Source organism: Armigeres subalbatus, chromosome 2 (genome assembly GCF_024139115.2).
Source record: "Armigeres subalbatus isolate Guangzhou_Male chromosome 2, GZ_Asu_2, whole genome shotgun sequence".
Taxonomy (NCBI): Eukaryota; Metazoa; Arthropoda; class Insecta; order Diptera; family Culicidae; genus Armigeres; species Armigeres subalbatus.
Genome location: NC_085140.1, coordinates 175351223 through 175363893, shown reverse-complemented (window position 1 = coordinate 175363893; position 12671 = coordinate 175351223). Strand labels below are relative to the sequence as shown.

Here is a 12671-nt window from a genome sequence, read left to right as displayed (position 1 = left end):
TTTTCTATCCCTAGGAGAAGATAACAAAGGGGGTGAAATGGCCGTTGAGAAAAGAGGAAGGGTAAAGGGAAAGCGGTTGTCTTTAGAAAACGGGCAATTCAGTGTAACTCCTGACCCCAGGACCAATTCTAAGCAGATTAAATGATTAAATCATTCAACTCTATGATTAAAGATTATGATTAATGAATTATATTTTTTGAAAATGATGACTGATAATGATTAATGATTAAATTCATTTTTGACAATAATTAACGATTATGAATAATGAAAAACCGTTGGATTATGATTAACGATTACCGATCGTGATTAAATGTTGACACACTATGTGTATGGTTAATGATTAACGATCGATATGATTAATGATTGATGATTATGAATGATCAAATTGCATAGTGATCCATAATCGAGTAACCTTTATTCCAAATTTTAAAAGGTATGATAATTATATGATAATGATTCAAGATTAATAAATAAAAGCAAGGTATGCAATGATCCAATGTTCCAGCATAACTTCTGTACCCTTGCCCGATTTCAACCAAATTTGGAACAAACATTCTTTTTCTTAAGAAGGCGAAGATGACAGGGATCGATCAACTCAACACTTCATCGAAATCATGGTTTGCCCAGAGAAAAGCAATGATTAAAGTGTTTCCTTCTGGACGGTAAATGTGATCATTTCTTTAAAAATAGACGTTTTTCCGGAATAAGGCATCGGTGTATGTTTTCCTTCTTTAGAAATAGACGTTTGCCCGGAATAAAGCGATTTTGGGTTTGATCCCATTTTCAAAATCAGTCAATGTTTTCAAATGTAATCTACCTTCTTTTAATCAAATGATGAAATATCAATAAGAAAACACAATTATCCTTTTGACCTATTCCAATTCCGATGGTGAAAAAACTGCGAATTAAACTGGCAACCTGAGCAAGGCCGGTACATACAGCTAGTTTAAAATACATTTAAATTAACGGTTGCGGATGTTTACACATGTATGGGATGCCAGCCTCAACATCTGTTATCTGTGGCTTAACTGATTTGACAGAAGTGGGCGCCATATTTTGATATTATTATTTTGTAGCGACGATAGTCGTAAACATTGGCTTGTGCTACTAATTTCATGAAAATTAGATCTTTTCGATGATGTTTTCACCGCCATTTAGTAGAAGGCGCTGAATTTTACTTGTTCCTGGTGGTAGTTGGCAGAGAGCGTTCCTAACTATTGACGAATTTGCGAAAATATCTCGGAATGCAGGTTCGTTAGAGACATGGCCACTTTAAGATCAGTTTTGGAACCTGGAATAAAACGCCACAAACTTCATGTTTTTGCAAAATGGCATGTATTCTAGGGGTATTTGGTGCATGTGGTCTCATTATGGAACATCTAAATATAATGGTTTGACAATTAAAGCGGACACTTTTAAGTCAAATCTAAATCCTGGCATATTCATCAGTTTCTGGTGATAGCTAACAGAGAGCGTTGTTATTTACAGATTGTGACAAACGTCAAAACTTACATTTGCCTTTCCGACTTTTAACCTTTCCAAATATCAATGTCTACATATATCCATCATTTAAAAAAATCGATGCAAGCCTATATCTTTAATCGATGTGCTGGAAAAGCTGCGTGAAGGAAAATTGAGAATTCCGTTTCGGGAGTCGGTGCGACAGTCACCAATCAAAACGATCTGCGTTTCCTGTATGAGAATCATCCGGATTTTTCGGTATTTCCCACTTTCTTCATTTTTCATGGTCTTCTATCAGAGATGGGTTCTGATCTAACCGCCAAGGCTATTCCGCATGCTAATTTTGATTTGATAAACATTCTGCATGATGACCAGTATATTAAGCGGAAAGTGTGTTGACAACAACAAGCTCCGTGCTGGATGTTCTGAATAAGATATCCGGTGCTTTGGTCATCACGTAATTCGAATCGATCACGAAAACAATCATTCAGTAGCACGGGCCTAAAACAGCGCATTTGTTGTCGGCGCTGGCAACTTTAATAGAAAATCTAAACCGATTCCGGACGTCAAAGCTTGGTTGCCAATCCGAAACGTTCACCTGACGCTTCAGTTCAGTTTGAGATTATTTGAATTACAAAAAATATCCGTAATCCAAGAAAAGAAAAACTATTTACAACAACAAGTTTACGTCAAAATTGAAATACAAAACCGAAACGAAAGCTGTTTTTATTATTAATGCATTGTAAAATATTCAAATGCGTATATTTATGCATCAATGCATTGTGAAATGTACTCCATTGCATCAATACTCAAATGCATTTCAAAAATGCTCAAAAATACGCAAATGCGTTCATCAATACTTGCGACTGCTTCGAAAATGCGTGAGTGATCCGCCCCTCGGGATTGAAGCAAAGACTGATTAAACCTTGGATTAAACTGACAAGTAACGTACACGAAAAAAAGAAAAAGCTCATATTTTCATACTTGAAAAATAAGCCCTTTTGAAACACGGAACAAAGCATACACTGATGAATTAACAAAAATAATATGGAATATTGAAATCTTTTTGATCATAAGGAAAAGTTTAAAATTGCAATTGGTATGTTAAAATAGCTTCCGATTGAAATATGCCCGAGCAGCACAATTCCGACAAAAATGGTTGCAGCAACTTGATTGTGAATGAATCTGGTCACATATCAGTTGCAGAAACCAATGAGGAACATGTGTGCTGCTAGGGTGCTAATTTGACGCATAATTCATCCAAACCACACCAAGAAGCTTTTTGACTGACTTGTAATATTTTGTGCGTACAAGGAAAACAGGAATCATTTCACATCAATTCATACGTATATGTTCGATGTATGATATCCTCAATTAAACCCTCTAAACGAAAGCTTGGGCAGGAAAATAGGTGCTTTTTTTTGGCGCTTGGTGTGTTTTGGCAGAACCCCGACTAATTTACGTACAAGTATGTAAATACACTAGAGAAGAATAATCGAATTTAAAACTAAATTATGTTGTGTAAGTTTTGTTTAACGCTAGCCTCGAGGCTATGCTCAACCATTGTGAAATTAGGCCCTAATTAGACTAGAGCGCCACTAGCTAAGTTACTTTTAACCAGGGGGGAGTAAGCCTGTCATCCACGAACAAATCAAGCCTACCTAAGATGTATTATTCGGGCCTCGTCGCTTGGGAAAGGCGGGCCACCCCGCTTGGAGAGTGTAATATTTTTCGAACTGGAATCTTGTAGGATATTGGTTAACCTACACTACTGCTGACTAACGAAAAAAATGTGGGATTGTTTATTTACATTTGCTTCATACTACATGCAGAGGAGGTGCGATGCACCGCATATTACCCCCCTGCTTTTAACGTATACGGATTGCGAGAAAAATCCAACTTCGCTAGTCCCGTATTCTGGTTTTCAACTCGAATATATAAATATTAAATTTAAATGTTGAACATCTCGTTTTTGACGTAAACTACGTCTAAGGGGAAGACTCGGATACAAGGTGTAAAATGAAAATTTCAAAATTGGGGACCGTCACGAAATCATGTAAGATTTGTAACATTAATAGGTCCTTTATCTTTTGATAGATTTCAAAGATTTATATATCAATCGATTCGCAAACTCTCCACCAATTTGCCAGTAGCATTGAAACTATTGATTATCTACGCTAAGCTATTGAAAATTTTAGTTCTTTCATGCATCATGCAACTCCTATACAGCGCGTTCCAATCCTTGGTAATTGCCTACTTTTAGGGTATTATCTATTATTGAACTGGGTTGTATGAATGGGGTGGCCCAGCCGCTAGACAGTGGAGTCCCTACTCCCTCATAGAGTGGGAGGTGCTCAGGTAAAGCTGGGTAGTAGTGTTGTGGGATGGTTTCTTCTCTTCTATATTTATAGAGCGAAATAATTGGTTTACGTACACTCTGAATTTAGGATAAACAAAAATAGTTTAAATTTCAATCATTTCAGTGATATATCACATTAAAACATAGCCTAGTATAAAAAGTATTCTATCAAACATTAAAATTTATACTAAGGCTGATTTGTGCTTCATTATTTTAAATTGTATTACGTGTCCTCTGAAAAGTGCGACGAGACATGTTTTCTGCTGAAGTCCTACAGCGTATGGCGAACCATTTGAATTTTGATACGTAAGTATAGATATAATTCTTTTGAGATGTTATTCTAACGATACGCATGTTGATTGAGTAAATTTAATATAATTAATTTCCCTTTTGCAGGTCACCGCATGAGTCGTGATGGTAAAATTAAAGGACGAAATCGGAAATCCTATCCTGGAGCGATCGTATTGGTGGTTGCAATAAATACACCAAAACGATTAGTTTCACCGTGACCAACGTGGAGAGGTGTCAACGCAAAGCATAGCACCTGGGACCAACAAGTGGCAAAAGCCTGGGACGAAGGTAAATCTTAAACTTAAACGGTAGAGGTTAAAAATAAACTTGGAACTTTCTTCCAAACAGACGGCACTGGAGCCAGCTCAGAACAGGAGCAACTTCTATACGTAAATGCGCGGATGGCTCACGGTGAAATGGGCTTAGTGTACGAAGACATGTGTTACTACGACCCAAGGACACTATGCGATTCACCCAGATGTTGGAACGGTGTCTTCTGTTGGAACTGGTTGATCGATGCCGACGGAGGAGCAAATCCTGAAAAAGCATAAACACCGGGTGTTGACTCGGCGATGGACGAAAGGAAATGAAACAGTTCGAGAAGCCGCATTTCAATGCCATTTTGATGCAGGTATGATTTTTCGCTGCTGGATTACGGAAATATGTTTGAACTGGTGAATGTCGTCGTTGCGAAACGGGTTCAGCATGGAATTGCCATCATATAGTGATCGAATTATTACTCCGGACAAGGGAATTTGACGTGGATGTCATAATCAAACTTGCCGATCAATATAAAACACTTCCCATAGAATTATATGTAACTCAGATAACTTTTGCTCTTGTATCAATAAAATATAATAAGTGTAACTAAAATTATATTAATAAAAGAAATAAAAAAAAATGTTTATTTATTGTTTCTGACAGATCAAAAACAAAACCAAAATCATTTAAACGCAGTTATACTATTTTTATATATTGAAAAGTTATACTATGCGCTAATAAATTGAAGTTATACTATCTCAGTATTGTCGAAGTTTAAACTAATGCGGGGTCAACCAGGCGAATAGCCAATTAGTATGACTTTTAACCTATTTAGTATTTATTTATTTCTGAGTGTATACGTATACTATAGTTTACGTCGAACGGTCGTATCTTGTATAAATACAATCCCAACATTTTTTCGCTCTGTGTATACCAACCTTATTTTGAAAAAAAAAATTCTATAAAAAGTCGAATTGATTTATGCTATAATTTTTGTACTAATATCTCCCGCACTTTTTTTCGATGATCTGAAATTCTTATAAGAAAATTTTCTGGCTTTTTATTTTTAGTTGAGGTTAGAATTTCTACTTCAGCAAAAATAGCAAATAGCCACAGGAAGGTGGAGTGAAAATTTTTCATCTGGTGGTCCACATTTCGTTCCAGAAAATAACGTGTGCATTGTCCATGCAATTTTCGTTCAGCTGAATATATGCGGAAATCGTTGGTTGTTACAGTGGTACCGGATATTTGGTAATCAGAGGTAGACACGATTTGGACTGTACCTACTTATATTTTATACTCAAGTTAAAAAGAAGGAAAACGCGTGATTAAAAGATGGAACAAATTATTCGCAATTTGCTGGTCGCGGATAACGATTTAATACAACAGGTGAGTAATCGTGTTACCGATGGCTCTAAGGAACCGGAACAATAAACCATGACGCACGTTGAAATCTGTAAATTAGCCCTCAGCTAGTAGGTATAATAATCAAAATTACAACGCCTACATTGAATCTTCCGGAATGGAATTGCAATTATATGAGCAAAAGATATGATATTCATTGCGTCAGTTACAGAAAAAAATGATGAGAGATTAACGTATTCCTATTATATTAAAAACCGTCTATGCATAAACCGCCTAAACCATATTCATAATTTAAGGTGAATCAGATGTGATTCAAACATGTTGATCGGTTGGATTTTGTCATTGATTTAGTCGCTAGTCCTCGGGAATAGGAGAAATTTAGGAAAACATAGGATCCGCAAAATTTGAATTTGTATACTATTTTAGCCTGTGATACAAACCTGTTAATCCGGTCTGGTGTTTAAAAAAAAGTCTGACGATTAATTAGCCAAAAGTAAGCTGAATTAGCGCAAAACGTACTTTTAAAAGAACTTTTGATTACTTGGATATTTATTTCCCCTGGTCCACAGTGATAGCGGGACGAATAAAACTGGCTCAGTTTTGTATTGCCTGTCCTAGCAATAATCAATACATTCTACACTGTATCTCTTTGTTCTATGGTTCTATTTGTTTTTCAGGATCTTCAGAACATTTCTTATGATTACTTGTATTTGAATATTTATTTCAACGATAACCTATTAGTTTTAAACTTTTTACAAGGTCAAGGATGGTTTGCTACTAGAAAAATACAGAACCGGATACCTGTCATAGTATTAAGTTCATAATCCCCTATTAGACATACGAGAGGTCTTAAAGCTCTCTACTTCGTTTTAATAATGTATGTGTCATTATTATATTATGTCATTAGGTTTATCATTGTTTGGCATAAATAGTGGTCATATTTCATACTTTTTACTAGTTGGAAATAAAACCTTGCTTCTTTGCACTTGCGTTTTTTTTTTGCCCTTATTTATAGAAGACGAAGACAAGTCACACTGTTGTGCTTAATTTTTATCTCCAACAAAAATAATGAAATTGGAGCTCTTATCTTATCAAATTGAATACCAATACCACAGTTCAGTTCAATTGGCTTGCCAAAACTTGAACGTGCTCAACTTTCAATTAAAATGAGTAATTGAGGTGTTTTTCAATCTTCGGGGGCTCGCACCGTTTGCAAAAATTGTAATAACATCTTCAAAAAATGCACGCTTGTAGTTCGCAACAGGAGTAGGATTGCGTGAGAGATTCAGGACCATGCGAGTCATGGGCAGATGTCGAAACATCAAATAGAGTAATGCACACGTATACGTGTGCACGACAACATTTGATGCTGGGTACCTTGGGTGGATGCGGCGTGCACGTAGCTTAAGATAACGCTTCGTGGGCTTTGCCCCAAGACGTTCAGAGTGCTCAATTCGTTTAACGAATCTTTTTTCTTATAGACGAAATCAATGTTCGAAATCAATGAAAAGATGATGACTTTTGTCTGTATCTTCTTTTGCATCTCACATCATTCGATGTAGAACTTGTAGCATGGATTAGGATCTATCGAAGTATTAAAAATACGTCATAATGAAAATCATGAATATCTCCATTCGGTGACCGAAATAGAAAAAAAAGTCACATTTAAATTTAATTGTAATATATTTCGTTTTCCAACTTTACAGGCTAGTGCGGATTTGAAAGAGGCCTTCAAACGGCCAGAAACAGTACCCCAACTGTGCGAGATCGCCGTCACACACAACGATGCTCAAATCCGCCAATATAGCGCTATGCTATTGAAGAAGCAGCTTAGTAAACTGCGCAACTGGCAACAAGTACCGGCCGAACAGCAAGCACTTATAAAGCAGGGAATGCTGGAAGCGATTGTCAAGGAACCGGAGAAGTCTGTTCGCAATGCGTTAACTGGCTTTGTTGGTGTATTGGTGCGTCACGAGGCAACCAGAGACGGAGCCTGGATGAATGAAGTTCTCAAGTTCATGTTTGATAGTACCAGCTCCAGCGATTCCAAAGCAGCTGAGGTCGGATCGGCAACGTTCTCAACCCTTGCTGACATCTCACCGGACCAATTGATCCCTCATTTTGAGACGGTTTGTCAATTATTCTCCTCAGCCTTGGTTGCAACTGAAGCCAGTGGCAACATGACCACTCCGGTTGTCTTCAACATCTTACAAGGAATGTCTCATTTGGTGCGTTTCATTACTGGCCATCCTGTTGCAGAAAATACATATCAACAATCTATTCCGTACGTCGTGAAGGCTTTGATAGGTTTTGCTCAACAAGACTCCTTCAAGTTCATCGAAGCCTTTGACATTCTTGAAAACTTAGCCGATGAGTCGTCTCGTGTTCTAAGTCCCCATCTGAAACTCCTTATCGAATTTTGTCTAGAAATCGCACAGAAAGGCGATCTGGAAGATTCTGTGCGCGTTAAAGCCATCACTTACATCGGTTGGTTGGTACGTTTGAAGAAAAAAATGATTATCAAGCAAAAATTGGTAGAACCTATCGTCATCGCTCTGTTCCATCTGATGAGCGTAGCCCCAGAAATCGAAGACGAGGAAGAAGAATACTTTGGTAGCAATGAGGTATCTACCCCAAGTACATGTGCTGCCCAGTCGCTGGACGTCTTGGCACTTCATATTCCTCCAAAACAATTGATTCCAACATTGATGGCCCTCCTCGAACCGGCTCTTCGTGGCAATGATCCGCTGGCTAAAAAGGCTTCGTATCTATCAATCGCCGTCATTGCCGAGGGCTGCTCAGAGCACATTTGTAACAAGTACTTGAAGCCTCTTTTAGATGTGATCAAGACGGGTATCACTGATCCCAATCCATTGATACGGAATGCAGCTTTATTCGCGTTAGGTCAGTTTTCGGAACATTTGCAACCGGAAATTTCGCAGTATGCCGAAGAAATTTTGCCTATTTTGTTTGAATTTTTGCAACAGCTATGTCTGCAGATCCGTAGTGGTGGCAAGGAACCTCAGCACATAGATCGGGTGTTCTACGCACTGGAAACTTTTTGCGAGAACCTCGAAGATCAGCTAACGCCTCATTTACCAATTTTGATGGACCGTTTGTTTGAAGCGCTGGACTCGCGAAACACGGTTCATCTAAGAGAGCTCTCTCTCACCGCCATTGCCGCTACGGCAAACGCAGCCAAGGTCCACATGCTTCCATATTTCCCTCGTCTGATCGAAGCACTGAAAATGTATCTGGTGAAAACTGACGATGAAGATATTTGTGCTCTACGTCCTCAGGCAATTGACACATTTGCCGCTCTGGTGAGAACAATTGGAAAGGATAATTTCCTTCCTCTGGCTGTCGATACACTTAATCTGGGTCTTACCATGATGGATAATTGCAATGATCCCGATCTTCGCAGAAGTTGTTACAATTTATTCGCTTCGATGGCTTCTTCGGTTAAGGAGGACATGGCTGGGTCGTTGACCAAAATTGTGGAATCTATGCTGGAAAGTGTTAAAAGCACTGAAGGAATCGTGCCAACATTTAAGGACGATAATGATGATATGGTACTGCTGAACGGCGCCGACGACGAGGAAGAAGACGATAAAGAGTACGACATCGAAAATTCCGACAATGATAACGATGACGAAGACGATGACATTGCCGGCTATAGTGTGGAAAACGCGTACATGGACGAAAAAGAGGAAGCTATTTTGGCTTTAATGGAGTTCGCTGAACATACAGGACCAGCTTTTGCACCGTTCATTCAAACAGCCTTTGAAGAAATCTACAAATTGATCAACTATCCTAACGAAGACATTCGCAAGGCATCCATCGATGCCTTGAAACAGTTTGTCATCTCGCTGCACGAGCTGGGAAATGTTGAGGGAGTGAACCAAACGATTTTGATTTTGATCCCGAAATTGAGTGAAATTATTCGCACGGACGAAGAACGAACCGTAGTCATGTCCGCGTTGGATGGCTACAGCGACATCCTGGAAAAGGTTGGCACGTCTACTATGCAGGCCGATGGACAGAAAGATGCAATTTTCGGTTGCATTGTGGATGTTCTGAACGGTAAAGTGGCGTGCCAGTTTGATGAACCAGTCGACGAAGAACAGGAGGAAAGCGAATACGACGAAGCTATTATCGAGTCGGCTGGCGATATTTTGCCTAAATTTGGACGCGCCCTGCCACCGGCTGAATTTGCTGTGTATTTTGGGCGTGTTTGGCCTTACTTCATTCAAAAAATTGTAAGTTTATTTAGATATTTCACTAGACTTCAAATTTTAATCTCAAATATGGCAATATTAGGAAAAAACGAAACATAAAGACGAAACAACAGATTCGCAGCGCGCCTTCGCCATCGGTGTTCTGTCAGAGTGCTTCCGTGGCCTGAAAGAATTCACCGCAAATTGGGTCGAAGCGCTGTTACCAATTTTCATCTCATGCGTGCAGGATCGCAACAACGAGGTGCGAAACAATGCTGTATACGGCATCGGTGAAATGGTACTACATGGAAACGAATGCACTTACAAGTAAGTCTTGATTGGTTTTTAAACATACTGTGTTATGATCTGTGTTTTTTTCACAGGCACTATCCTCAAATTCTGACATCCCTTTCGAATGTAGTGGCAAAGGAACAACATGCTGGCACACTGGATAACATTTGCGGAGCTCTAGCTCGCTTGATTTCTACCAACAGCAGCCTCATTCCCATGAAAGAGGTATATTATAATCTTTTTTTTTTATTAAATTCATGCATTTGTGAATTTGTCTCTCAGATAGTTTTGTATGGATATCAATCCTAATATTTTTTCGGTTGTGAATCAGGCGTAATCAACTGATTTAAGCTGATGATTCTCGTAGAAGATCCGATTCAATATTAGACTTGAGGAATATTGAAAATGAAAAAGTTGTTTTTCACGATATTCAATTGTAGGTCCTCCCAGTGTTCGTGCAGTACTTGCCACTACGCGAAGACTTTGAAGAGAATCTCGCCGTATTCCGGAGCTTGGATGTAATTTATCGACAAGGAAACGAACACCTTATCCCACTACTCGGACGTGTTCTGGTAGTTGCTCTTCAAGTTCTGTATAAACAACAGCACAATAATGAAGGTAGGTGAAAACAAATATTATAATATGTAGGTAGAAATGAGCACATTCATCCCTATGAAGAATTGCAAAAAAAAATTATTTAGTTCTTGCCTTTTATTTCTTTTTTTTATGCTTGCCATATTTCTATATATAATATATTTTTTTTTGTAATATTATTATTTGATTGTTATCAAATTGCTATCATTCTGCATTTTCAGTCTGGTCCAAGTTTTCCAGTGACGTTTCCTTAACCTCAATCTACCTGTGCACTGAAGAATTGATGTGTGAAAATCCATAGAATATCTAGATTTTGATTAGTTTAAACGACTTTGATAATTTTATTTTCCGTTTGAACCAACAAAAAATCGAAATTTTCAGTTTTTGTGTCAGTGCACAGGTAAAAGTGTGGTTACGAGACGCCACTGATGTTTTCGTTCCTGACTACATGAAATTTTTTGTTATTCTTCCGTTTTTACTGCGTTCATTTTGTTCTTTTGCCTTTTCTCCCGTGCGTTTTAAAACATTCCTCCTATTTCATATTTTTCGTAAATCTTAATGATTAAATAAGATAAAATTAATGATCCAAGTAAACAATAAGCACTCAATTCGCCAAAACGCCATATAAGAATAGCCGTATATTCAAAAACTTATAAACATCGAAATAGCATGGCCGGTTTGGCGAATTGGAGTGCTTATTGGTTACTTGGGGAGTTATTCTTCTGTTTTCTTTTTTTTTCTAATATTCTTTGTCTTGCACCAAATCACAACTTATCCAAATATTTCAATAATCGATCATTGATCAAATCAATTGTTTCTACAGAGTGCCACGACCTGGTGTTCAGCTTTGTCAAGCAAATTAACCGTGACTTCCCGGACAAATTTGCCGAAGTGGTGCGCAGCGATATGGAGATTGCCAACTTCGTGGAGTCGCTTCCGCTCCAGTAGAAGTCAGCGCGTGTGCATTTAATGCGCAAGTTATATGTTTCCTACATCGATCCCTATCTGCAAACCTGCGTGCGCCGAGTAGAGAAGAAAAGAGTCCACCACAGCAAGCAGTCACACTCTAATGGTGGGCCCGGGTATGGAGACGAGGATCACAAGTGAATGAATGTGAACGAAGGCTGGTTGAGTGCAAGCCACGACATTATAAATCAACGATTGAACGATACGCCTAAGGAGCATGTGCGATTTTTTTTTTCAATGTGTTTATCCGATTACACAAGCTAAAAACTTTCTATCGCAACTACTATTGCTAACCAGATGCATTATTTTCAACGGTTATGAAGTGTTCAACAATAGATTCACATCTTTAGGTAACCATCTATTTATTCTAATTAGAATAAAGTTCTTTATTGAATTGTTGTTAACAAAAATATTAAATTAACACTCATGCCATTGACCCCCTGCATCTCCATATATCAGCTTTAAACGTCCCAAACACACCCCATTCAAAGTCGATTCTGTCCATTGCAAAGAAGCCATAGAACAGTTCATTGAATTATTTAAATACAGTCCTGAAACACAGAATAACATCCTTTGAAACTGAAAACACATGTAATGTATTTATGTGATAAATATAGAGAATCTACAAATTCAAAGTACTGAATTATAAATTCATTTAGTTATTTCTATCGACAAAAGAAAATATCGACTTGAATGTTATATGTAATCCTTAATATAACAATATATGTTAAGTTTATACATCTTATAATATACAGCCTAAAATGGAATAAACTTTTATCGAAATCCTATGCATTTAGATATATATATTTTTTTTCTATTTACCTAGTCCATAATTCTAAGAAGTGTATGGAGGTTGTTGTTAGTCT

At 37.9% G+C, this 12671-nt stretch overlaps 1 protein-coding gene and 1 long non-coding RNA gene across 2 annotated transcripts; both read left to right on the top strand.

The window, feature by feature from the left end:
- The first annotated feature begins 3910 nt into the window (after nucleotides 1–3910).
- Nucleotides 3911–4967, top strand: LOC134215533 (uncharacterized). Its single transcript, XR_009980212.1, has 3 exons — nucleotides 3911–4126; nucleotides 4217–4399; nucleotides 4460–4967. It is a non-coding gene; the product is annotated as an uncharacterized LOC134215533 (long non-coding RNA).
- Nucleotides 4968–5453: 486 nt separating this feature from the next.
- On the top strand, nucleotides 5454–12455 carry LOC134211249 (importin-4-like). Its single transcript, XM_062687952.1, has 6 exons — nucleotides 5454–5761; nucleotides 7444–9996; nucleotides 10058–10281; nucleotides 10338–10470; nucleotides 10686–10863; nucleotides 11663–12455. The coding sequence occupies exons 1-6, from the start codon at nucleotides 5708–5710 to the stop codon at nucleotides 11785–11787; spliced, it is 3267 nt and encodes a 1088-aa protein (XP_062543936.1). The 5' UTR covers nucleotides 5454–5707; the 3' UTR covers nucleotides 11788–12455.
- The last annotated feature ends 216 nt before the right edge of the window (nucleotides 12456–12671 follow it).